At 38.5% G+C, this 27,500-nt stretch overlaps 4 protein-coding genes across 6 annotated transcripts in view; 2 read left to right on the plus strand and 2 right to left on the minus strand.

Moving 5' to 3' along the window:
• Positions 1-1,536, plus strand: part of LOC138022265 (uncharacterized) — a 19,638-nt gene extending 18,102 nt beyond the window's left edge. Inside the window, exon 5 of the mRNA XM_068869358.1 lies at positions 1-1,536. This exon is cut by the window's left edge and continues 472 nt beyond it. The gene's annotated coding sequence lies outside the window, so the exon portion shown is untranslated.
• A 199-nt stretch (positions 1,537-1,735) lies between these two features.
• LOC138022266 (uncharacterized) lies at positions 1,736-9,893 on the plus strand. Of its 2 annotated transcripts, none has more exons than XM_068869359.1 (4): positions 1,736-2,576; positions 5,544-5,724; positions 7,506-7,554; positions 8,191-9,893. In XM_068869359.1, the coding sequence occupies exons 1-4, from the start codon at positions 1,970-1,972 to the stop codon at positions 8,677-8,679; spliced, it is 1,326 nt and encodes a 441-aa protein (XP_068725460.1). In that variant the 5' UTR covers positions 1,736-1,969; the 3' UTR covers positions 8,680-9,893. The 2 variants fall into 2 exon arrangements, with proteins under 2 accessions (XP_068725460.1, XP_068725461.1); XM_068869360.1 differs by having other exon boundaries at positions 1,742-2,507.
• Positions 9,894-10,326: 433 nt separating this feature from the next.
• On the minus strand, positions 10,327-22,195 carry LOC138022268 (NADH dehydrogenase (ubiquinone) complex I, assembly factor 6-like). Of its 2 annotated transcripts, XM_068869361.1 has the most exons (10): positions 22,041-22,185; positions 21,806-21,905; positions 20,017-20,097; positions 19,684-19,725; positions 18,603-18,659; positions 17,053-17,155; positions 16,519-16,652; positions 15,525-15,626; positions 12,690-12,746; positions 10,327-11,415 (listed from the first exon to the last, which is right to left on the minus strand). In XM_068869361.1, exons 1-10 carry the CDS (start codon positions 22,169-22,171, stop codon positions 11,290-11,292), a joined length of 933 nt encoding a protein of 310 aa, XP_068725462.1. In that variant the 5' UTR covers positions 22,172-22,185; the 3' UTR covers positions 10,327-11,289. The 2 variants fall into 2 exon arrangements, with proteins under 2 accessions (XP_068725462.1, XP_068725463.1); XM_068869362.1 differs by lacking the exon at positions 21,806-21,905 and having other exon boundaries at positions 22,041-22,195.
• Positions 22,196-23,961: 1,766 nt separating this feature from the next.
• LOC138021382 (dihydroorotate dehydrogenase (quinone), mitochondrial-like) overlaps positions 23,962-27,500 on the minus strand; it is a 7,581-nt gene continuing 4,042 nt past the window's right edge. Inside the window, exons 4-8 of the mRNA XM_068868246.1 lie at positions 27,298-27,500; positions 26,477-26,596; positions 25,829-25,982; positions 25,097-25,256; positions 23,962-24,732 (exon numbers count right to left, since the gene is read on the minus strand). The exon at positions 27,298-27,500 is cut by the window's right edge and continues 59 nt beyond it. Coding sequence (XP_068724347.1) covers positions 24,669-24,732; positions 25,097-25,256; positions 25,829-25,982; positions 26,477-26,596; positions 27,298-27,500 — 701 coding nt within the window. The 3' untranslated portion in view covers positions 23,962-24,668. The remainder of the gene's footprint in view (positions 24,733-25,096; positions 25,257-25,828; positions 25,983-26,476; positions 26,597-27,297) is intronic.

Consider the following 27,500-nt stretch of genomic DNA (forward strand, 5'->3'; position numbering starts at 1 on the left):
TCTAAATTAATGGCCAAAGCATTCTCCTTTGAATGATGTTTTTAAATTTTTAAAATGTTTGCAGAATTTTTGAATCGGCAAGAAACCTTGTGTATATATTTCTATAATGTTGTAATGCCGTATGTTCGCATGTTTAGTATTTTAAGTCAGCATATCGACTCCTAACCGGCCACCCATTGATGAGTAAAATCTATTGGCGTTGGTCAGAGTAAAATCTACTAAGGGCACTTTCCTTTTGTCAGAACTGGCCGGCCAGACCTGTCCGTTTGCAAAGAAAATGCAACAATTTGAAGGAACACTTGTATGATAATCCCTTGCATTCTTCTGAAGGAGTATATATCATCCTCAAAGTGTGTTAATTTGAAGGCCTTGTAGAGTTAGTCCTGCCAAATGCCTGGTCTAGCGGGTCAGTTCTGTCAAAATGGAAAGCGCCTTATTAAGTCTCGCACCTAGGAACATTGGGTTAGCAAAGGGGACATTTTTGATTAGATGCAGGGGTTGTTAACTTTGAGGCAGAATTTTGAACTTAGTGAAGTGGCAAAATGAAGGCAGTAAATGCACTTCCCAAGAAACTGCATGGAACATCTCATCTAATTATTGTAACTTCAATCATTTTCGGAGTTGACTGGGATGCCTTTTAATTTTATTCTTATAAATAGGGAGAAACATTCGTATTGTTAGCCTTCTGTTTTCTAAACTGAAGCGCAGGATTTTGTAACTTTCTAGTCGGTCCAGATAAGAGATGACTTCATATAAAGCCAAAATAGAATGTAAAACCACTCTAATTAAATCTTATTCCAAGTGAACAATACATACTGCTGTTGTGACCTTGTAGAAAAAAAGGACAGCTTTTCTAAAGTTCAGTTCTTTAAGGGTTTGACCAAACCTGCTCCTGCTATCCCACTGCTTTTCTTAAATCTTCCTGGATTGTTAGGTTTCATTGTGAGGTTGTGAAAGCCTGCTGGATGTCGCAGCAAGTTGCAGAGAAACAGTTGTCCTTTTTTAATGCAGAGTCTGAAGTTCAAATTTAATTTCATCACTAGTTTTGTTTTTTTCCTGTGGTTGATAATGTTAGGGTAACCCCTTTACCGTCAAGGGTAGGAGAACCGTGAAAGATGAAACTAAAAAATGATGAAAATTAGTAAGTCATTGTGAAAGCAACGTGTACTGTGAGAGATTCACCCAGGTTGCTCTATATGAGAAAGGTAGAACAATGAAACCTTGGATTGAAACTTGAACTTCAGATTCTAACTGTAATGAAAGGTGTAATCAAAGCAACAACATAAAAAGAGGCCTTCATGGTCAGAAAGAAAAATGTGGCAATTAGTATGTAATGGAGCGGTAGTTAGCACTGTTGCGTTAGTTTATAAATATAGTTTAAATTAAATTAACTAAAAGCATGACATGAAAAGTAGTTTACTTTTGTATTAAGTGTTGTGAATTGTGCTGTGTTGCACTGTAGATGTTTGTTAAGTTGCCAACTTTCTGTAAGACTGGCATGTGAACTTGTTTGTGAATTAAACAATTAAACTGCCAGATTCTGTTGTGCTGACCCCAAGTCTAGAAACCTTCAAGAACCGGATGTGGGACTATCTTCTTGATAATTATATGCTGACCACTTGCACAAACATTTTTGATTTTACGCTAACATATTCATTTTCATGTTAATACCTGCACTTCTTATTTCTTACACTGCACGATCACGAGAATTTTATGAGAGGGAGGTGGGTCGCACGTTAAGAAGAAGAAGCTACGTCACTTCTTCGTGATAAGGGATCAACAGTATAAACAAGTAAATATTAGTTATTTTAAAGTGAAAACAGGATTTTTTCCTGTTAATTCTGTGATGAAAGAATAGTGAAGAACATGCGTCACAGGATAAAGGATCAACCCCCACCCACAATATTTCATTTTCTCAATTCCCATTCTTCTCATTCCCATCTTCCACTCCCATTCCAATGTAAACAATATGGCGGACGAAACGAATTTGGACACTGCAGAGGGAAGCTATGAGCATTGTGACGAAGAAGAGGAAGGGGCTTGTAAAATGTGTTCAAAGTTCGATATCTCATTTAAGGAATGTCACATATGTGGAATACAGCATGACAGCACGGAATTCGGACCATACTGTGCATTATGCCACGATTTCCTGTATCCCGACGCTTCGCAAATTCGCACAAGACAAACCGAAAGAGAGCAATGTGCAACTTCGCAGGTGGTTTCTCAGTCGCAGTCTATCGAAGTTGAAGATGGAGAAGTCACTGTTTCATCTGCAGGTTTTGGTTTGGTGGAATCAGATGACTGCGAACACGAAAGCGAAAGCCCTTTGCTGCAGATAGGAAACGATCCAGTAATGACCAGATCTGCGGAAAATGACTCGACAACATATAAGCTGCCATATTTATCGCTTTATGAACGAATTCGCGCACCAGACCTCGTAGCTAAACGTCTTGCAAATGAACTAAATCTTGTCAAAGATGATATGGTTGAGGCACTGCCACCAGAAAGTAAGCTTTGCGTTCATAAGTTATCACTGACTGTCAAATGCAACGATGAAGGCAGTACCAGGAGAGAGGGTAAACTTGTTGTCAGGGTAGTAGCCTAATTGGCCACATATTTCTTTTCCCATGTAATGAATGCAATACGGTTAGTGTAAAATGGAGACTGCTTACTGCAGACCAGGGGTAAAATGCAGGCTGAGGTAATAACGTAACTGTTGAAAAAGCCCAAACCCCTTAGAAATACTAACCTTAGGTCTAATTAGGCCTAAAACAATATTTAGGCTTAACTGTTAGCATTTCTAATGGGTTTCTAACCGCACACCAGTGGCTCAGTTGGTTGAGCATCGGGCTGTCATGCGGGAGGTCGCGGGTTCGAACCCCGGCCGGATCAACACTCAGGATCTTAAAATAACTGAGGAGAAAGTGCTGCCTTTGTAATTTCATCTGCAAATGGTTAGACTTTCAAGTCTTCTTGGATAAGGACTATAAACCGTAGGCCCCGTCTCACAAATGTCTTCTATGTTCATAAGTTCCCTGTGGGACGTTAAAGAACCCAAACACTATTTGAGAAGAGTAGGGGATAAAGTCCCCGGTGTTGTGGCTGTCCTGTTCTCTCCAGTAGAAGTGGCCGGCTTGGCGGTGATGTCTCTAAAAAGGCTTGTGGTGTATGAGGCCACCTTTAGAAGCAGAAACAGCCACAAGTCAAAAAGGGACTTTGCCGAGTGCTGGAACATGTAGATGTTTGGGCTTTTTCAACAGTTAAATTATAACCTCAGTCTGCATTTCACACTTACCGGAATGTAATATAACTTGGCATGGGAAGATGGTGTAACCCTGGCACTAGAGTTACCCTAACCTTAAGGGGGAATCCTAGTACCCTTTCCCAGGTAACTTTGGACAAAGCACAGGCACCAAAATAGATTGTGTCTAGACAGCTGGTGCCCATATTAACTGGTTACAATATGTTGAACATTTTGATTACCTAGGCCAAATTTCCCTCTTTTAGCATTCTCCATACTCAGTAATGGGGGGAAAGAATCTCTCGAGGTGGTGCCGTCTGGCACCAACAAAGGGTTTGTCCAGGTTAGTGCCTGTGCCTTAAGGCACAGCACATGGGGACACTGAAAAACGCAGACTGCAGACCGTCTGTAAAATGAAAATTCGGTTAGCCTGAATTAGGCCTAAATAACATTCATTTAACCTAATTAAGCCTAAATAACATTCAGGTGAGCCTGTTTATAATTAGCTCTCAATAATAGTGAGGGTAATGCCATATTTTACGCCTGGTCTGCACGGTCTGCACAGTCTGCAGTCTGCGTTTTGGCGTGGCCGCAGCACATGTGCACCAAGTCTGATCCTGGCCACAAACTCTTTGCCCCCCAACAAACAACTTTTCTTTTGGCTTTTCAGGCTTTTTCAAACTGTGATACTGTGGAATGAAGTTTCTTCATTAACCCATTCACAACTAAAGCATCCGAATTGATGAGTAAAAGTGTCTGGCATAAGAGTAAAAATCTGTAAGTTTCACTTTCAGGCGGAGGAGGAGTAACTACCAATGAAATTTCCTGTAAACAGGGTTGCCTGTCTCTCACTGTTAACTTTATATTAGGGCGACAGATTGCACTCAAATCAGACTATCATAATTTATAATCACTAGTTTATAAAAGATTTTGAAGCTGCAAGTAAGCCAACAGAAATTTAAAAATGGCCTGGCAGTATGTAGGTGGACTTTAAGGCAGTAAGAGTATAATTATTTGTTATATTATACTGTTCAGGCTCATAAAAATTGGGCCAGGATTGGTGATAAGATATCATGTCTGCCTCACACATTCATAAAGACTTGCAAGGATCTACAGTGTATAGCCCAGCTTCCTTTGTAGTCAAAAGGTGTAAACAAAGTCCAGGAAAAGATACTTATAGCTTAAAAGAAGAGATTTGTGCAGTGAAAGGAAAGGAAAGGAACTTTATTTAAGTGTCCAATCTTCTAGTGCTGGAGCCACTAATCGGGGAAATTAACAAGTTAACGCAAATCAAATCAAATTTTGGTTTTTGGGGAGAGGGGAAAACCAGAGTACCCGCAGAAAAAGCCTCTCGGTGCAGAGTAGAGAACCAACAAACTCAACCCACATATGATGCCGAGTCTGGGAATCAAACCCAGGCCACATTGGTGGGAGGCAAGTGCTCTCACCACTGCACCATCCCTGACAGTGCTCATGATTCTTGATTTGAGTCACCTTTTTGTATAGGACCTCTCCTGTGAAGGGCCAAGCAAATTTTGGTGATGACGACTATGAGTTCGAATTTTCCATTCTGAGCATGTGCACTTTGAAAAATGTTAGCCTCCAAACCTAATGCTCGTGCTCAGTACAGAAAACTCTTACTCGAAGTTGCCCTCATCCTCTGATCTGACTGTCTCTAATACCTGTGCATGGAGCCAAATCAATGCAGTGCCATTTAAAGCAAACATTCAGGTTACTGTGTCAATGGCATGTTGAATTTAGGAATCTTGTCAATATTCATACGTACATCAGTTTTTGTTGTTGTTTTTTTCTTGTTTTATTTATTGAGCTCATTCTATTATGTTTTAGTGTCACCCAACTCAAACAGCTATGCTAGTTGTGGGTAACAAATATTGTAAATCAGCCTTATTATTTAACAATGTATTAAAAGCCGAAGGCAAGGTGAATATCGGTGAATTTCGTTTCGGTTTTTATTCACCAAGCCTGAGGTGACTGAGTAGTTGTTAATTACATGGGTGATTATGAATAGCTAACCTTAGGCCTAATGAGGCCTAAAAACGTTTCTCTAGGCCTAATTAGGCCCAAGGTTAGCTATTCATGTAACAGTCACGGTAAATTTCAACCTGCAACCTGCAAAATCTTGGCCGATCTTGCGGCCACTTTAAAAAACCACTTAGGTGATTATAGCGCAATAATCACCTCAATGACAACCAATCACAACAGAGAATTTTCAATAATTACCTATGTAATAAGATTATACTAAAAATAATATGTTGATTGATTGATTGATTTCTTTTGTTAGTTCTTCTCATGATTTTCTCCTTCCTGGATGATATTTCTCTATGTATGGTGGGTCAAGTTTGTCATTGGTGGTATGAACTTGCAGGAGAACACAACCAGTGGCGCCAGCACGTGCTTACAAGGTGGCCACTTTTTAAATCAAAGAAAACAATCAAATCCTGGCAGAAACTGTACATAAAGATGTAAGTGATTTGATTTTTTCCCTTCCTCAACATCACATTTATTCCAGCCAGTTATCTGGCCTAAGAATGGAAGTGAGGCTGCCGGTGACCCAGTTTTGGTGCATACCTTTGTGCTTTTCTGATGTCAAGGCAAACTAATAAGAATTACGACAACTCAATTTACATGATAAAAGCAGTGAGCTCGAGGTCTGAATTTATATGAGGTCACTGGCAGCCTCGTAGCCATTTATAGGGTACATGAAAGTCACTGAGTGACTGGAGCAAACAACTGTAAAATTTCGTTCTTAAGGGCCTCTCTTCTTCCCTTCCCCCACAGGAGGAGAGAAGAGACCTGAGGAATGAGCTTGTTCACACTAATTAATTGGTCATTGACAATCTCATGCAGCAATAATAGTGTGGGTATTGCAAAGATGAGTGTTGAGTTACTCTTAATTTAAATGTAGTAAAAATGTCAGGAATTTTTTGTTTGGCTCAGTGTCATGACATACATATTAGGTTACGGTTGGTAGCATATCTGACTCAAACAAGAAGTGGATGTATCGTGTACCAGTGGTGAAAACTGTGACGACTGTAACTACTGTAACAGCAACAATTATAATTTTTGTAAGAATGTTCATTAACAGTGATGTTCAGAGGACAGTTAATTGACACAGACCTTATAACCTGCAATTATGCTGTCCCTTCGCACTAATGATAATCAATATTACTAGTAATCTCAGCCAAATTAATGAAGTGCATTCGAGCAAAGGATAAGGGTAGAGAAAGAAAAATCTTTGAGCACAATCTTGAGGATAGGAGCATGTACTTCTTCAGATTTTTTTTTAAGAGACTCTGTTCAAATCCCACAGTTTCACTTGTTTCCTTTAATAAAACAATCATTTAGCAAAATCAAAATTGTCGATCTGAGTTTCCAAAATTACAATGATTTCATTTCAGCACACAAGATCCGAAAACTTCATTCCTTGATTCCAAGTCCTTGTCTGGTCCAGTTCTAAAAGTTCCTTCCAATAAAACATTGTTCCAAAATTCCTTAATTCAAAGTCCAGTTCCATTCCTGATTTCAAAATGTGCCCTCCAGTGAAACTATATTGAATTTCCTAACTTCCTAAATTTTGTATGTTTTTGGCAGCCTAGTTTAATATTTATTACAGTATTGTAATTTGGCACTGAAGAAAGGTGTATGTTTATCAAACGAGCAAAAATTATTATGTAAGTTACTGCCCTCCATTACTACCACACAAAGCCAATATATGTGCAAGAGCTATGCACTAGTCAACAGACACACATAAAATGTTTACAGAATCTGATGGATGGAGTGACATCCAGCTCCCCTCCAATAACTCTGAAATGGCTTTGCCATTTTCCGAGTTAAAAAGTAACTCAAAGTATGGACTCTTTTCTCTCACAAACATATTTATTTGAAAGTTTAACCCTTTGAACCAGCCAGACTATCTAACGCCAGATGAGTTTACTTGTCAATGGGGAACCTCTAGGAGTCAATGGGTTACAACCCTTTCCCTTCCACAAAGAGTGGCACCTACAGATTTTACTATGGCACCAGACGATTTTACTTGTCAATGAGGCTGGGCCTCTTCAGGGGTTAAAGCATTATTAAAGGCACTGGAGCAGAATGAGGGGAATAAAAATGCCCCCAAAAAGATAGGTCACTAGCCGTTCAGTTTGCTTGGTGGAAATGCAGAAAATCTCATGCAGTGAGGATGGGCAATGCAAATTATACTTATTAAAGGTATATCTCTAAAGTTGACCTTTGTTTTAACCAGGTTACAAGGTGTTACATGCAGGAGATGTTTTGAGCAAGGATGTGTTCAAGTAAGCATGACATACAAATTATTTTAGTAGAAACACAGTCAGAGATTGTAAAGCAATGATCTTACAATATTTTTATCATTTGCACAAAAGGTAGTAAGAAGTGATTCCCACATTTATCTGGACAATTTAAGCATCGATTGTCTCTTATAGATACCTGAAAAATTCAGGCAGCCTCAATGGGATTCAAACCCATGACCTCCAATATGATTTGCTACTAGAGCGGTTTTCAAATGAGTGTCGTAAAACCAAAACCAAAGTAATTACTTTGGCCAATCAAAAAGGACGGAGACAATCCAGTAAACCAATCAAAACTCAAAGTAATTACACGTAGCCGACAGAAAGCACGGGAAAATGTTTGGTTTTGGTTTCACTTCCGATTGGTTGAAAAAGTGGCACGAGAACTTTGAACCAATCACTGAGTGAAGTAATGCAAAACCAAAGTGATTCTCTAATTACTTCCGACACTCAATTGAAAACCGCTGTATGATTTGATTATTTAACAATTATTCACCGAATGCGAAGTGATTATTGGTGAATATTCACTGATAATCACTGAGCCAGTTGGCCATACGTTTGAAAAGTAGCAAAGATTATTTTTTCGGCTTAAATAAAGTTTCTTCTGCTTTATATTTGCAGCATTTCCCTGAAGATGATATTATAAACTCATGGCGGAATAAAAGGCTTAAGAGCGAGCTAAAAGGATTAAAAATGGATCCCCCAGAGGGAATCTGTGCATGCCCACTGGACAGTAGTTTGTCTTACTGGCAGGCATCAATCAAAGGCCCACCCAGTTGTCCTTATGAAGAGGGCCTGTTTTTTCTGCACCTGGAAATTCCCAAGAGCTACCCAATGAGACCACCAATTGTAAAGTTTATCACAAGGATTTATCATCCCAATGTTAGTTATCATGGTGACATCGGTTTGGACACTTTGCAGCATAACTGGAGTTTAGCTTTAACAATACCCAAGGTGTTGGTTAGCATCCAATCCCTAATGTCGGATCCTTATTGTCAAATATCAATGGAACCTGAAGTTGCTTACCTCTGTGAAAAGGACAGAGAAGTATTTGACAGAATTGCCAGAGAATGGACTAGAAAATATGCACAAGCATATTTGACCTGCTAGTCCTTTTCCATTTTAAGACCTAATGAAATTAGTAGCAAATAATTATACAGTTTGAATTAAACACTTTGACTTCAAAATCCAAAAATTATACATAAACTGCTCATTACTTTCAATGGCAGTCTAAATTTTGCAACACCAGCTAACAATAGTATAGCAAGAGAGTAGATGTGTTTGCAGAAATCTATACATTATTTTGTTTATTTTTCTCAATTGTGCAAAAGGAAGAGAGAGAGGAATTCTAAGTGCAAATCAAATTAATTGACCACTTTCCATAGGAGCCTTTCAGGGCTGATGTAACAAAATTGATATTATAATGATACAGCAGAACTGAACGACCTTTCAGAATCCCCACTGGCAGGAAAGACAAAAAATTGACCCGGAGTCTACCAGCAGCAACTTCAGTTTGTTATCAAAAGGAGTCTTGAGCCTATGATCTCCAATCTTTTAGGAAAGCAGCCCAACCACTCTGCCCCGCTGACCCCTTACTACTAACTTAAGTTTCTTATCAAAAGAAACTTCTGTTCAGATGCTGGGGATTGATTCAAGTACCACTCAAATGTTCTACATATTAAGTCACCTTGTAATAACACCTTTACCAGACAGCAAAACATGTTTCTTTTGTGCAAAAAGGGTCTCAATGTATCATGGAGCAACTAAATGATAATATCTGTTTCAGTTTGTACTATAAAATTGGTACTGAATATTTTTCTACCATGAAGAAAAAGTTTGACAGAAACTATTAGTTCTGCTCCCCAAAGGAAATATCTTCACATGCAATATGAATGAAAAGCAGGTGAAAAGAGTTACCTGCAGGGAGTACAAAGTAATTACTTTAAGAGACCTTTTGGTGGAAAGATTTAGAATTAATAATTATCTTAATTGCCTTGACATTTAAAACTGGAGTTCTGATACTGGTACTTGCTTTATGTGAAATAGTTGTTTTGGACCTTTTTGCATAGAGTTATTGACATTTCAAGTTGTCTGTTTACCGGCACTTCTTATTATAAGTTTTGTTTGTCAACCGTGCTAAGAACTAAGTGCACTGGATGTCAGTTAATTTGAGTTCTAAGGGTCATGATGGTGTCAACAAGAAGATGGCGTGGACATAAAAAAAACATTTTTCAATCTTTCAGTGGCTGAAAATTTAGTTGTAGGCCGTTAAAAGTCCTTTTTAAAAACGGTCTTATTAAAGCCGAGAAGTTGCCATTACAAGATTTGATAGTAAGCAAATAATTTTTGTATCACTCTTTTCAACTCTGGGGATTCTGATTTTATCAGCTGCACCCTCTTCTTTCCTTTAATGAAATGTGCAGACAAAGGAATGGGTTAAATTTATTAGCTAAGATACTTACTAGATACTTATTGTCATGCCAAGCCCGTTAAAAAAAGAAAAACTGAAAAAGAAGTTTGGATTTTTCTTATAAATAGGTTTAATAATCAAATTGTACTTGCTCATTCACAAGTGAAGAAACATGCCTACAATGAACTTTTTTTCTAAGTTTTTCTTTTTTCACGGCTTTGCCGCAACAGTAAGTATCTAAGTATCTTAGCTGATCCATTTGATTTGACTTGAAGTTGCTTGGAAATAATAAGTCAACCCTACCACCTCCCGATTAGTAGCTCAGACTCTATCACTGCTCAGACTGAAATTGTTGAATACTGTGTATTATGATTGTTGCAAACAGGTAATGAAAGAAATTGGATTAACACCTTGATTAGTGTTAACAACCATTTCCCTCCCAAGAGGTACACTGTCAGACTCGAAAACTAGCGGGGGCTGCCTTAGGGCTGAAAGGGTTAATCAGGCTTCACACAACTTGGTTTGGCCCATGGTTTTTAAATGCTTGCTTTGTGATTAATGTCTGGCTTAGCTCGTTCATGCCAATAGGTTGTGATGTGTCAACAGTTGGATTAAACGAACTCAAACTGATGTAAACAACATTCCCGAACACTGCTGTACAACCTGGGCTATTTTTAGAATTGGTTTAATCTTGTTAATATAGTACAGTCCTATAATGTTCCCAACATAGTAAACTTTCAGAAGGTTTTCAAGACAGGTTAATTAGTATAAATCATAACACCCTATTCACCGTTGTTGGTGAATTGAGAGTTGAAGTCTGAAGTGTAATATTGTCCAAGCCACGAAAATTAAACCAGTTCGTTACCGTCACCATCAATCTTGCATGAAATTCCATCTCTTGACTCTATGACAACACTTGCAACAATAAGCTACATGCATCACTAAACCACCGGTGCCTATTAGATTAACCAAACCCCTGGAGATTAAGGCTTCTTTGGGAGCTCAATGATCTGTCAATCTGGAAAGTATCCATACTGTAGGCTAGTTTCGTCAGAAATGGCTAGAACTTCAATCATTTCAGAATACACGAATTTCAAAACCTCCAGCATGTTTGTGGTGATGCCAGCAAACTTACAAGTTTGTCCTTAGCAATCAAATATCCAAAATTTAGTGCTCACTTTCTTGTAAAAAGAATGAACTTGGTTCTGATCTTGCAAGGTGCCTGTTGAAAATGCGATAGTGGAAGCCTGTTGTCCACTGAATTTTGATATCCTCCAGGAGTAAATGTACAAAATTACACTGTCTGACCATCACAACCCTGTCCATGCATGCTTCAGCAAGTGTAATGGTAAAAGATGATTTCGTTCTCTTAGAGTTGGATAAAAAATATTGAAGTCTACCTGTTGAATCTTTTCCAGATAGGCTTGACATGGTACCTAACAAAATTGAACAAAAATAACTCGAAGGTGATTATGTTGCACAAACAGGAAAAAATCACACTAAAATTTATGTAACATGTCATTCTTACTTAATAACTGAACTTCAGTAAGAAAAGTGTGAACTGCAGTGAGAATAATGAGGCAGAGCAAGGCCTTTCCATAAAGGTCTTGGAAGCAGAGCTGTCAGTAAAAACTTTAAAAGGAGAAAAGCACTCCAAAATGGCAATGGCCTTTTTATTGATCAATAGAGAGTTCATGAGGACAACAGCTTTTAACCAAAAGTTCAATCTTGAAATAGCTTTCTAACTGTTTGAAATCCTTGTTAAAAATGTACACATGCAGGGTGCCTTCTTGGATTAAACATGACATCATTGATCTCAGGTGATCCCACTTTTTTCTCAGAAATGTGAACAACATGAACATTGTTTCGTCCGTCTGACCTATTTGGAGCAATTTATGTTGCTGAACAGAAAGGCATGACTGGAATATGAAGAGGAATCTCAACAGCTTTATGTGTTCATTAAGCTTCCCGCAAAACCCGAGGTTGAGCTCAATGACGTCAAGTATAATCTAAGATGGCGGTCTGCGCGTGTGTATTTTTAACAAGGATTTCACAGGGTTAGAAAGCTATTTCAAGATTGAAAGTTTGGTTAACAGCTGTTTTCCTCATGAACTTTCTATTAATTGATAAAAAAGGATTGTCATTTTAGAGTGAACTTCTCCTTTCACAGGTACCCACTGAATATCACATACGGAAAGGAAATTATGAGCAGTTCTTTTGTTTCATGAAAATCAGACAAGCACCTGCAATCCAAAGGTATTTACACTTTGATACCCAAACCGGCCCAAACTGGCTATACTTTTTTTTACTCTAACGCCAGACGATTTTAGTTGTCAGTGGGGAACCCCCAGGAGTCAATGGGCTAATCTTTAGGAATTGGTACCAGGGAAGACTAAACACATGTAGAAGGTTGTTGCCACATTATACTTAATCTGCTGGTGACATTAAGTGAGCCATTGCCTTGACAGGTATTTTGTTTCTTATCTTATTAGACAAGTTAATGTTCTTGATAGTCTAAGAATATAAGAATACAGGATTTAATAGTTCAATCTGTGACATGTTCCTTATTGAAGTTCGAGTCCCAAATAAGAGGGGCAAATTAGAAAAGGAAAATAATATTATTACTTTATATTCACTGCATTTTAACATTAGTGTCTTGTCTGATCTTCTGTTATGATCAAGCTGTCAGTAACAGTAACATTTGTCTCACCATTGGAAGAAATGCTCTTGATCCTGATTTTGGTGCCTTTGATTTCAATGATTTTGCCTGTAATGCCAAAAAATGTCATGTCACACTCTTTGAAGTTAAAAGAGCACTTGAGGAGACTTAGCCAAGCAGAGATTGGCGTCACTTTAGGTACAGATACTGAAGTTCAAAGCAGATAATCCTTCAACTTCACCAATATTCTTACTAGTTAAAATCAAGCAGCGTCACCCTTGGGAAGGAAGGGGTTAAAAAGGCGTGGTACTGTTGCTTGATCAATTTTTAGGAGCTTCTCAAGCCACAAAGTTGCATGCAAGACAATCATAAAGTACTGTAGTTCACATAGATGGTGGTCATGCAACTCTAAAGGAAGATGGTTGGTGCAGTGTTTGAGGTGTTCAATTCGCTTCTGATCGCACCAGGTTTCAATCTCATATCAAGTTGAGCTGGGTTAATCTCGCGTAGACCATACTTCAACTACACATGAAACCAAACAAACTGACACGCTCCCAGCTGAGTGGCTTCATGTACAGTAGCTCAGTTGGTAGAGCAAATGCACTGGCATCACAGAGGTAGCGGGTTTGAAAACCATTGAAGCAACTAATTCTTTTAGGTGTCAAGGAGAGAGTGACAATTACTTAAATTGCCCAGTTATTATAAGTACAAGGATCACTTTTCGATTTCATCTATAACCCACAATTCAAATCTACATGATTATTAATTTATTTCATTGTCATGAGTCCTTTCACAGGACCACAAGTTAGAGCCATAGTTCAGTTGTTGGAGCATTGCAGTAGCATCACAGAGGTCATAGTTCAAATCCCATTAGAGCCACCTGAATTTTTCAGGTGTGTGCAACAGACAATAATTGCTTAAATTGTCCAGTTATTGTGAGAGGATCACTTGCAGACATTCCAACCCTCCCAATTTGATCAGGATTCTCCCGATTTGATGTGGCGCCTCCCACCCCCAATTTTTATCAGATTTTCCCGATTTATCATAAAATTCTGAGAACAAGGAAAAAATTGCTTATCTTAAGTGTTCTTCTTGCAATCTGAATGTAAAACGTTACATATTACACTTTCTTATTCTATAACATCTCGCCAAGTTTCTCCATTGAACACCCCGTGTTGTACAAACTCATAAGGCCAGCAGTCTAATACATCACTTAGCAGCTCCAAAAATGGTAAACAAGTATTCTACCTTAAAGAATACTACAAAAAACATGTAAAATGCAGGAAATACCCCCAGACCCCTCTACAGGCTTGCACTTTAGGCTCTTATAATGTGAGCGGCTTTGGCGCTAAAAAATACTTGCTTTATTTTCCTTCAAAAGAGGTTGGAATGTCTGAGCTTGTCCATTTTGTCAACAAGTAGTGTCGACATTTAATTAGGGCCCAGTTTACAATAAGGTTCAGGTTACAATTATAATATTATTCTAAGAAATATATTATTCTAAGAAACATTCTAAGATATAATATTATTGTCCTAAAAGCAGGGTTGGACACTTAATTTTGAGAGTACTCGCCATTGGGGCCAGTGACCCTCAAAATGCACTCACCCGGATCAGTTTTCACTCACCCCCTGCCCCCCCAAACCCCCAAATCTCTCCCACCAATTTAGTCATCTTTCATTGTTACTATTTAATACCATTGAAATTTACTTCAACACTTAAAGGCTATTAAAGTAAATAGAAAGTCTGTTTTAGTTTCAACATGCAGTAATCAGAGTGCTGGGAAAGTACGGGAAAACAATTCGCTTGCAACGTCGTCAAGCACGTAGCAGACTGAGGATTAATACTTCAATGAAAAATTCTATTTAAAGACCTTGAATCCTAAGAAAACACAATGGAGGCACTTGCTTTATATTTTAAATTGATTTTTTTATTCATGATGAATCTTCGTTAGATCCCTGCAGTTTGCCAGTAAACGTGTGTGTTCTTCTCAGGAGCGGTCTTAATTCGCTGGCACAGCGTTTTGTGTCCCCCCGTGTTATCTGTCCCCCCGCACGCAGTGAGCACTAGTGCTGTGTGTCCCCCCTTCCCTCCCCAAAAAAGATTTCAGTGCTACGTGTTCCCTTCAAAATTGCCAACTTATAAAATACATTAAAACAAAGAGAAATATGAAAAAAAAAGGAAAGTAATCACGCCATAACGATAAATATGATAGCAGAATATGAATACAGCAAGTATCCTAAACATTCATAAAGACTAATCTTAGGCCTATATGAACTTTTGTTTTAGGCCTAATTATGCCTAAGGTTAGCTTTTTAAGCATTTTTACGATACTTTCTGTATTAATTAAACCATGACCTGTGACCTGTAAAAAATACCAGCACATATAAAGGCCTTCTAGGGGGAACACACAGCACTAGTGCTCAGTGTTCGGGGAAACAGATATCACAGGGGAACACAAAACGCTGTGACAGCGCCATGTTTACCTGGTCACCGATGGCTCGATATTGACCAGCAGTATCACTGACCAGGAAGCCATATTTCATATAATCTGTCTATTTACGAAGCCCAATGTTGCCTTTTAGCGCCAGTTTATTAGACGGTTCAGAATATAAAACTTTGTAAAATAGAAATGGCAAGTTTATGTTTAGGGATTTTCTTGGCAAAATGTAATGCAAAAAGCAGTGTTTATTTTGTAATTTAAATAATTTCTTGGCGACAAAAATCGTACTCGCCAAACGGGCAAGTGGTTGATGATTTGCGCTCCCCGACACTAATTAGAGACTTGCCTGGGCAAGCGGGCGAGTGCTAATGTCCAACCCTGTAAAAGACTATAATATTGTGAATTAATTTTAACATGGAGTTATAAAGTGAGACAGAATACATACTGTTGCCAGATGAGTGTGAGCTAAACTGGCCAGATCATAAGTTACATCTTTAACTGACTGTGTTGTTCTTCCTCTGATAATGTCTTCTTGTGACACCTTTTGCTACAAAAAATACAACATTAAACAAAAGATAAGACAAGCAGAGGAAAGTGCAATAAACTTCAACTAAAAATTTGCTCCAGGATTATCCAAAGCTAACATAATTTCTAATTAACTCAGAACTAGCCGCTGTTGTTGGATTCCTTGGTCATTGTGCAAAATAGTCCACAAATCCTCATTTACAAGTAAGAGTAAGAACAATCATCCTTTTATACTGAAAGATTTATGTTGATGAGGCCTGGCAGGCTTACTTGCACTGGTCTAGAACAAAATTAAAATAATTTAAAAGTACAATACAATAAAGTACAGATAATACTTAATTGACAACTCCTCAGGGCTTTTCAGGGCCAATGGAACACAATCAAAACAGAGCAATACATAACAATAATTATTCAGGTTTTGAGAGTTCCAGCTGGCCAGAGACAAAGCAATTGGCCATGGTATTTGGCCATCATTTTTAAATCAACCAGTCTGTTCTATTGCATTATTTGATTTAAAAATCAAATAACACAATAGAACAGACTGGTTGATTTTGCAAGGCTGTACAATTTTGGTTGACTCTATCAATAATTATTTTTAGTGCTACACTTTACAGAGAGAAATGTTAAGCCATAATTGTTACTAGATGACATGTAACCTGCTCAATCCACTGTGAACGAGACTCTACCTGAGTGGAAAGCTTTCTCGATCTATACTGTGTCAAAAAATAAATTACATGATTGAGACACTAGTGCAACCCAGTCCTAATGACCAGTTAAAATACGTACTTGTTTGTTGTTGGTGGTTTGTAAAGGGCCTTTGATTGTCGATCTAATTGGTCAGCAGAGACAATAACTAACCACAGAATTATAAAGTCACAGTCCCGCTTGAAAGATTTTTTACTTCTTATCTTTACCTTTATCATAAGGTCATTTGGTAAGTACACTTTTCCTTTACTTGCATGGAATGGTGTCGCCCTCAATAATGTTACAACTCCCATTGCTTTCCCAAGATGACTTGCAGCATGATCAGCCTGTACATCTTTTATTCCTGAATGAAGAATATAACTTATTATCAATGAAATACCACAACCCCTGAGCTTAAGTTGATGTTATGATCGAAGGTCACAGGTAATGCACATGATTACATGTACTTAAACAATAATAATATTTAATAGCTATGTGTTTCCTGGCTTTATAGTAATTTCTCCAATGTATGTCAATAAGTTAAATTTATGACAGGTCCAGTGATATCTTGAGTGCATGTCATTGCACAGATCAGGACATTAAAAGCAAATATAATACGTTATTGTTCATTGATAGGGTAGAAATGATAATTATTATTTTCTGGCAACACCCAATGTGATAGCCATTGGTTCCGAGATAAACAATAATTTATTCAATTAAGTCTTGTAAACATTCCAATGTTTTTTTGTTTTTTTTTTTTTTACCCAAACACTCCAATATGAGATAGAGCACTGATGACACAGTGTTTTCACTGTGGTCCTCTAAAGCTTCTGTTGTTTCAAAAGGCCTGTTAGCAAGGTTTCTTTCCTATTCAAAGAAAACAAAAACACTTCAATCATGGATGATACTGTTGTTTTTAATCAGTCTTTGCAAATGTTACTGTTCCTACATATTTCTCATACTGCCTCTGTATCTGTGGGCTATAGTGCTGCCTATTTGTCATGCATGGGCGGAACGAGGATTTTTCTTAGGAGGGGTGCACCACTAAGGAATGGCGAAGCTGACTGGTGAAATTTTTTTCTTTTCCTTTTTTTTTTTGCAGAATTCCAATTATTATCATCTCAGGAAGCAGGGGTGTAGCTAAGGAAAAGCTAAGCAGGCTTACAGTGCATTTATTTATTAAGCCGGAAATTACCACATGAATTTGTTTTCCAGCACAATTTGAGCCAGTGGTAAGCTCTCTTTCAGCCAGTGAAATTCGCCGGCAACCGGCGCTTAGCGACAACCCTGAGGAAGAGGAGGGACAACCCCCTGCACCCTCCTGCCACTAGATCTGCCCCTGCCATGACAATCATGCCTTGACAGCCTTTATTTGTGTACACAGCACAAAGATATCTTGTTAGATAATTTTGTAGTATCTCTGAGTATTCTTATGAGCCCACTTTTTAATGCAGGTGAGTGAACTATTGTTGTAAACAACCAAGAACCTGTGAGAGATTTGTGCCTGAAAAGCACGGGTCAAACATCAGCACCTAAACTAGCCAAACCAGTACTTTAACCTACAATAATCAAGTTTACAATAACTAACTGTACTTTTTGTAATATCATGGAATATTTGTACTCTAGTTTTTCAGGTGTTTCCTATGCAATAACCAAATACAGTTGAATAATAATAATAGTTATTGTCTGTAATAATAATTTATGCTTATGTCTTTAACTCGTGTTTCAATGTCTCAAATGTCATGTGCTGCTGTTTAGAGTAGTCCGGGATTCACATTCACTCCTTTGCTTTACTCCACATGTAAAAGGCCTCACAGTTCTTTTTTACATGGAAATGTCACAAGCATTTTTTGATAAGAATAAAGACAAAATGGTAATTGTGAAGAAGAGCTCCCCAAAAACCTCGTCGGCCGACAGTTGGCTGACAGTCGGCCGACTTTTGCCCAACTGTCGGCCGACTTTTGGCCAACTGTTGGGCAACAGTCGGCCGACTGTCGGCCGACAGTTTGTGTTATGTTTGAGGCCAAAGTGTTGGCTGACAGTCGGTGACCTGTTGGCAACCAGTCGGTAACGTGTCAGTAACCTGTCGGCGGGGCAAACTAAAATGATCGTAAGCATTTACTTGTCTATTGCTTCTAAACTACGCGAAAAGTATGAGTAAAACGTCGACAGGCGGCCAACAGGTTTTTGGGGAGCTCTTCTTCACAATTACCGACAAAATGCAATACCTGATCATGAGCAAGGCTTTAAGCAGAGCAAAATTATTGTTCGTCCCCAGAGACAAAAAGCTGGATAAAGTAAATGCCACACTCACCCTTGCATCTACAAGCCTGGTGAACCAGTGTTTTGTAAGTTTGTGTTTTGCGACCGCCTAAATTAAAAACAAAATTAACTATTCGAGTGTGATTTTCGAAATTTTACAGCAAAATCATTATGATCTAATCATGCATGACACTTGCAAGCCCCAAGTCAAAACTGCCGTATACTTCTACATGACATGTATTACAGCTTGTATCAAGCATCTATGTCTATGCAGTAACAGAAATATTTCCCAATAACATCTACATGTAGATACATTTGTAGGCTTGAAAGTTTGAAATCTTGCTCAAAATAATTATACATGTAAGCTTTACCCATAAATTTGTCAGACACCTCAAATGCCCTAGGACTTCCCCGGTTGATGAGTAAAATTGTCTGTAACGTTAGACAGAGTAAAATCTGTTACATCTCACTCCCAAGGGGGAATGGGTTAAAAGCTCTGTCCAGGACAGGGCCAGGACCCGCTGTGGAAGAGCATCATGACCCCCTGTGAGACTAGACTTGTAATGTGACCACCCTACTGGGGATATTTGTTGTGTTAATATTATGGGGTACCAGAACATGTGCTTTCGCTCGAAGAACTGTAGTCATTATGCGAAGTGTGTGCTAGCAGTTTCGTCAGATAATTAAAGTTATTAATTACCGTTGTCGAGAGCAAAGGTTATTTTGTAGTCTGAACAGAACAAGCTCCACAGGGTTGTCAATTGAACCAATAACCTGTAACACCTCTCAAAGGTGCTACTTGCAAGTGTTACAGCTTTAAAATTATTATTCTCCCCAATCAGTTTGTCAATCAGTTGCAGTCTTATGACTGAAAATGACACAGTAACAGCTGTTAAAAATTCTATTGAGAACCCTGTTCTAAATAAAACTATAAGTAGATTTTATAATTCTGGAATATAGCAATTGCTTGAAACCATGATCTTGTCAATACTGGTGGGAGGCAAGAATTCTCACCACTATATACCAACCTTGCTCCCTACAAGCTTGCAGCACAAGATTTCCCCAGTTATTCACCCATCAAGGTGCTACCTCACCAAATATGGCTTTTGAATCACTTGCAAAGAATAACTTACCTGAGCTAATTCCAGTGCAACTGGTTGTTGAGGAGGATTATCCTGAACAAAGGAAGACATATTGAGTAGTTGTCTAACATTAAACAGATTTTCTAAAGGGTCCAGACCAGTGGTACAGTTCTCTACACACTTCCTATAATCTTTGGTAAACTAATATTTGTCGTGATCAGGGTTCTGTTAAGATGCTGATGAGTTCTTTGCCAAAGGAAGACCAATTACCTTGAACAATAACATTATTAGTGTCATATCTTGGCTTCATAATAGGTCACAAAAATTAGGGCTTCCCTTGAAATAGAGGGTAGTATAAATTTAGCAACCTCAACAGCATGTTACCTGATAAATGCTATCCAGAGAGTCTCTCCAGAACTGTAGCCTCATTCGCCCAATGTTTGGATCGCTTACAGCATCTTGAACCTACCAGCAAAATTATGATCTATAAAAATCTAGACAAACAACAATTTCCTCAAGACCTACTCCAGTCCTGTGACGATTACTTGCTTTCAATCCTCGATCACCACACGTAATTTCTCTATGGTATTTGGGAATCCTAATCCCACAGGACTTACACTTTAATAATTTTATTGACAGAGATGGTAAAATGTGTTTTATTATTATAATATAGGCAAACAGGTCCGAGACAAAAAGGAGAATTAGTTCTCTGAGTGGTCCAAATTTTGCAAATAAGGACTGCTAAGATGGACTGGTCATGAAACAGCGTATGGGGGTTGCCAAACTGTTCCCATTTTCTGGGACATTGCAAGAAATGACATTGTCTTTTATTTAGTCATGTCGGAGTTCCAGTGCGAATTTTACTTTCCAGAACCATTAATGTTAACAGAAGCAGGCAAATTCGCTTAAGGGCCAAGTCGCACTAGAGGGCAATTTCAGATTTGTTCAGGACAAATCTGACTTGAAATCGGCCAGTGACAAAAAAATTGTCCGGAAAGCTACAGTCGCACTTGAGAACAAAATATGTGAACAAAACATCACACCATTCTGTCCATCCACAAACCACGACACGAGGGATCTCAAAATGTTCTCGGCTGACGAAGATGTACGGCGCAAAAAAGTTTAAGATGATCCCGGCATTGAGCCGTCTTCGCTGAACTGAAAGGATTCTTGCAACGAGTCAGAACTCGTGGTAGAAGGAGATGGGCTGGGAGTTCCTCGATCGTTGAATATGTAAGGCCTCATGTTGTTGCGAAATGAGAACGTTATCAATTTTACCGCGAAGTCTATCGCATAGAGACTCTGCTACATATCACCTGTCAAATCATTTCCGAATCAAGACACCCTCGCTATTGTTTTCTAAGATTTGTTTCAGTTTGGCCTGCTCCAGAGGTAGTCGACGGCATCTTTGAAGTTTGTCCGTCTGCGACCAAATTTTGTCCTTCAGTGGACAAACCGGTCGCACTTGGTTTTTCATTGTGATGACAGATTTTTGACATAAGTAAACAGTTTTGTGCTCTAGTGCGACTTGGCCCTAAGAGAGCCATTATAATAAAACCGCTATTGAACTAGATTGTTCGGTCCATGCTGGGAAAAGATTATTCTCATTTCTTTTTGGCAAGTTTACAGACAGAGTCTGAAACTTGCAAAAAAAGGAACTTGACCGATATTTTCAGAGTATGGACCTCATGCTAGTTTAATAGCATCTACATGTATATCCGGCTGCAACAAAAGTAATGTTGAATAGACTCTGTACCAAAACATTTATGCTGTACTTTAACTGTATATGAGGGGAATAATCTGCAGGATTTTTTATTGCTATCAACAAACCATCAGCATTGCCCTTGACTCATCATCAGTATCATTGTTGCCGTCATAACCACGCTTAATCCCCCTACCCGAGCAAATAAGGTAGTCAAATGCCTTGGGTATGGCCCGAGAGGGGATGTGGAAGTTTTGAACAGATTGGCACTTATTTGGGGAACATACCCGGCTGTCCTACATATGGACGACTGCAAAATTATGTGACTTAATTTCTTGAAAAAGGATAACCATTCGTCCAAAAGGAAGGGGTAAACTTTACCCACAGGTATTTTCTAAATATCATGTCAGATATCCCCAGAATGCACCCTCCCCACCCCAGTGGAACAATATTCAAGTGCAACTTTCTCACCCGCGCAAGTTCGACGTTGAAAGCCCTCACAGCAAATACCGATGCTCGGACACGTTTAGGGAGAAGCAAAACACATAAATAATTCTCGTAGTCAAGCCTCCTGTTTAAAAAACGCCATTTGATCACCAAAACGGTACGACCTCATGAGATATGATATTTGCACTATTTTAACAGTGCAGAACAAGTTTATCACTTTGTGTGCTGTCTACGAACTATTTCTGAGCACCAATCCTACCTGACCAAATTAATACAGTACTGGGAGGAACTTTGAGAAGCTGTAGTAAGAGTCACTGATTGTAAACATGCAGGACACTTCCACCGAATTCTTGGAAAAACCCGGTGTCGTACATTCGAAATGGCCGCCATATCATTAGATTCCAGGCCCCATTTGTTCAAACGATGGATAGCGCTATCCACCGGGGCCCGGTTGTTGGAAAGCCGATTAACTTAATCCAGGATTAGCGTAAACTTTGGTTTCATTTTTTGAACTTTTTGTTAAAATTCCTTTTGATTTTTTTTGTTTTTCAAAATTGACTTCCTCTAATGTAAAGTTTTGCCAAATATCAGCGTTGAACAGCATTTGGGAGTAGAGAAATAAACTCCTTGGTAAATTTTTCATCTGGGAGTAGCATTAATCCGTTTTTGAACAACCAGGCCCATATAAATCACTATCCAGTGGATAAACACAAGCAAAACCAATTGCGCTATCCAATGGATAGTGATTTATCCGGTGGATAGCGTTATCCACCTTTTGAACAACTCGGACCAGATAAATCACTATCCACTTGATAACTCAAGTGTTAATCCGCTGGATAGTGATTTATCCAGTGGATAGCGCTAACCATCGTTTTAAAACTGGGGCCAGGGCTTTTCCTGCGTAGCCTACGGGTAGCCGTGGGGGGGGGGGGGGGGGGGGTAAGTACGGCTACACGTAACGGCTATTTTCCGGCGGAACTTGTAGTTTCTAGGGCAGAGTGGGTGGTGTGAGTAAACTTTTTTAAAGTTGAAGACTTTTTTAATGGGCATTGACGAGTAAAATCGTCTGGCGTTAGAGAGTGTTCAGGCGACAAAGGGTTAAACATATAGAAGCTGTGAGTACAGCAACTTAAATATAAATATCACAGAAAAAATAACTATGGACTGCTTAGTACGCAAACAAATTGGTACCGCAGCCCAAGCTCAAAATGACTGTCCATACAGTTGGTAACAATATCAATACTTTTTGACAGAAGCTCATAATTATTTGCTTACAGTCTAGTACAATGTACGTATGGCACAACCGGTTCACTACTGATGAAATGGTATATGAAATGAATCATATATGAACTGCGGATATGAAATCAAGTGAAGCTATGATCTTCGCAGTTATGAGCGCAATTTTTGCAATTGCATAGAGAAGCCTGAAAAATTCAGGACTTCAACGGGAGTTGAACCCGGGTTCAACCCGGGTTCAACCCCCGTTGAAGTCCTGAATCGGTTCACTCCTATTCAGTAAGATCCTTAATACAAAGATTGTGGTGTACATTCACTTTAATAGCATTCTCACTTGCTCCTCTCTCGACTCTTTGGAGCAAACAGTTACACATATATTATGAGTTACATTATTGAGCAAGAATGAGGTCAAGATGGCTTAATATTGGCCACTTTATTTTTATACAAGAACAAGAACAAGAACAAACAAACAAACAAATCAAGATTGCCTCTCCTGCCAGCTAGGAGCAAGGAGCAAGGATGGCAAGAGGTCCTGAGTTTGATTCCCAGATCTCACATCCTTGTTTCGACTTCTTTCCTTTCCGTGTAGCTAAGTAGCTTTAAATACCCGTAAAACGGAGCACTGATGTAGAGGGGGGAGTAAAATGAGCGCACCGTCGACCTCAGGCTTGTCAGTTGAATTACTGTTACGAGTTATCAACATTAAATATGATGACTTTTATGAAAGCCAATCACAGCATTACATTAGATCAATCTTGACTGCTGATCCAAGCCTGTTCTCATCCTTCCTCTTTACAGAGCATTTGCAACTCACAAGAAGCAAGACCAAAAGACATAGGGCATTGATGATCACAGCTCTTTGATTGTATGTACTCAATTAGGAAAACAACACAAATCTGAATTATTAGCACGGTACTCTGTCTTAAAAGTGTATTCAAGAGTTCAAACATTTTCTTTCTTTTATTAAACATGCACTGTAAAAAGAAAATCATAATTGTATTTGACAACTTTACAGATCATTTTGACATCTCCTTCCAATTCGGTAGGGAGACAATAGAGTATAACAATAATTATTACTTAAACATGAAGAGACACTTATAAAAGGCGTGGTGCCTTAGGCACATGCAAATGATTTATCAATCAACCATGGATGCAACTGAGCTCTGTGATAATTTGTGCTATAAAAAAGCCCCCTAGGGCAATGTGTCCGTAATATGTTATAAAATGTTACCTGTCGTTCTTTTTTTAATCCCCAGTCTCAGTCCCCTTTTTTTGCGCTAAAAATATCTTTTAGGCCTTCCGTCTCTATGTTGCTGTTTGTTGATCACCATCTTGGATAATTTATCAGTCGTGTGCTTGAATGAATTTGAACAAAAGCAGAGCGTGAAGTGACCCCTTTTATAGTGCGTCTTCAAGTTTAACACCTTTTGCCTTTGAGGAAATAAACGGTCAGTAATAGCTCTTTTGTTCTTGTGCATAGAAAAGGGGTAATGATAATTTATTAATTAATCATTTCCCTATGCCAAGTAGGCATGTCAGTGACACTGGTGAAGGAAAATAATGTTGTGTTATGATTCAAATAATAATAAAATATTACAAATAACCCTATTTCAATTCAAAATAACCAAAGTTAATCCTAGAGCTACAACGGTCATCTGTCTTTTCCAATATGATCAATGCCAACAGCTTCTTCTATCGAGTTGAAACCATCACTCCTGTCGAGAAAAAATGGAATAAAAATGGCTAAAGCCTTGCCAGTTCAATACCACTCTAGGAGATAAGTAAAGTGATTGCTAACTACTGGTTGTATATCTGAATACAACCGAATTTTTTGAGCATGGGAAGAGCACTGGTTGTGCCCTGGAAGCAAGAAAGGGATGTAGTGGGGCAAGAACAGGGGACCACAGAAAAAGAAACTAAGGAAATGGGAAATTTGACGATAGTAGAGCCTGGCTTTTTGTAGGAACAATTCCGGGTTTTAGTTGTTAGTTAATCCTGGAACATCAAGGGTGCAAAACAAAAAACCTTTACTTTCAGCATGAACTGCTAATAGGATACAGAATCCAGTATCAATCTTACTTTAAGAGTTCAGCAAGTTCTCTCTTGATTTTCTTCACAATGGGAGGTCCTTCATAAGCCAGGGCTGTATAAAGCTGAACCAGTGATGCTCCAGCTTTGATTTTGTCATATGCATCTTGGCCTGTTGATATTCCTCCAACACCAATTATGGGAATCTTGCCTAAAAATAAGTCAATATACGTAATGAGCTAAAAAGGCAGGCAACAGATGTGCTTCCCTCACGATGCATGAATAGGCCCCTTAGGCAGCTGCGGTCAGTCCACATTAAATTTTGAATGCTACCCACCCACCCATTGGAAACTTCCTATAAAATACAGGCCTAACAAGTCCACACCAGGAATTACTGTATCTTTCCTACTCTCATGAACAGTAAGTGGGTTTTTAAAAGTCTGACCTTTTTTGTAGCACTTACAAGTTTACCTTTATTAAAATGACATGACATACACATGTACATATCTTACAAAGTACCTTCAAATTACAGCCTATTTAAAAATAGGCAACTTGATTAATAAATTCTTGTGTTGTAAGAAAGGCGAGTCAATGTTGTCCTCATGCCAGAAGAATATTTACATTTTGTTTTCTTTCTCATTTTATTTCCTCTTCATCTGGGTATTTGCTTGAACCTAGAGTGCAGCTGGATCATAGGATAATAGGTGCTTTACCCAAGGATTTAAAACAGAGTCTAGGTAACACATACATATAATTTTGACCTCAATGACAAGTGCCACCAACCTCCTGTCAGCCTATACATGTCGCTCACAGTGGCCGTTGCAAGGTTTGTCAGTGGTTTCCCACTCAGTCCCCCAGTCTCATTCTTGTTTGCACTTTTTAAGGTCTCTGGTCTGGATACAGTTGTGTTAGTCACTATGAGGCCATCTACTCCACCCTAAGATGAAACAGGAGAAAAATTAATGATACATGTACTGTAGCCAGGGTTCGTACACTTTTCCAGACCAAACATTGATTTCAAGGACTTTTCAAGGACTTTCAAGGGCCAAATTTGGAAATTTCAAGGACCTCTATTTTAACAGGGTTTCTCAGGGAAAATGTTTTTTTCTTATCCCTGCCCCCTCCTCCAATGACGCTTGCTACCATTGTTGCTTTCTCTCCTCTGGAATTTCTGTGGCAGACTTTTCTTTGAATTCTCAAGGGACTTTAAACAAAAACACATAGCTGACTTCCAAGTGTTCTTGAGTCACTAGACGTTGGAAAATAATAGTTTATTTCTCCCAAATCAATCAATTATGTCCAGAATAGCAAGTAATGGGATACACACTCAGCTTTAATAATACCACCATTGCCCATTATTAAAAAGTAAAGCTGGAAAATTGACTACCCTGTAACAACAGAGTTGCCCTAATTGGCATTTGTCCAACAAACCTTTTGTCTTGTAACTACAGCAGCAATGTCTTCCTTATCATATTCACTCAGATCTGGAGCAATCTTTACCAATAATGGATGACGCACGTTTGCAGGCAAAGAATCACGTACTGTCAATACCTATTAATGTTTCAAAAGTCTTCAATAAGAAGCCCACATGATCAGTCAGGAAAGCAAAAGGAATAATTATTATTATTGCAGTTTAATTAAGCAAAATCTTAATAATTATTGAAAAAGTTAAGTTGCTAACATTTGAATTCTTCAGCCACAATTTTCTCTGCAAATGGCACCTAACTGTGTTTAATAAATGCACCAAGATACCAACAATAGATTGGCCTGCAAAAGGTGCACACGTTTCATAGACTGGAATTTTGAGGTTCTAAAGAAAGTTCCTTGTTTAAAATTTCACTTTGTGAATGGCTATGATTTAACTCTACATCTTTTTTATATTCACAATTTTTATTATAAAAGTATTACTCTATATATAGCAACAAAAAATTATATTGTAGTCACTGTTTCAAGTCAAGGCATGATGAATGCTCTCAAGGCCTATTTGCTCAACTCTGACACAAACCAACTTATACATATCTTGTACGGCTATAAACTTAACACAGACTTTCAGTGCAGAACCCGCAGAACCTCTAGCTTCATACTGTTGTACGAGGGAAATCAGTGTAAAATTGAAAGATGTCTTAAAAAGGAAAGAGAAGAGAAGAGATGACAGTTTTTAAATGGCAATGGAAAAACTACATAGTAAATTGTCTTTTTTTTGTGAAACAGTAAAATACTCTTATAAAACACAAACTCTTTTTTTTATTTACCTCATCTATAAGTTTTGCTAATTGTTCTCTACCTTGTAATGACCTCAGACCAGGGGTGTTAGGAGATGAAACATTGATGACCAGGTAGTCTCCCCAACCACTAAAGCATTGAACTCCCTTGATATAATCATGTATGGCATTGTCTGACATCTTGTTCTTTCCCAAGTTTATTCCCAGGATCCCAGAGGGATGTCCCCTAACGA

The sequence above is a fragment of the Montipora capricornis genome, chromosome 10 (assembly GCF_036669925.1).
Source record: "Montipora capricornis isolate CH-2021 chromosome 10, ASM3666992v2, whole genome shotgun sequence".
Lineage (NCBI taxonomy): Eukaryota > Metazoa > Cnidaria > Anthozoa > Scleractinia > Acroporidae > Montipora > Montipora capricornis.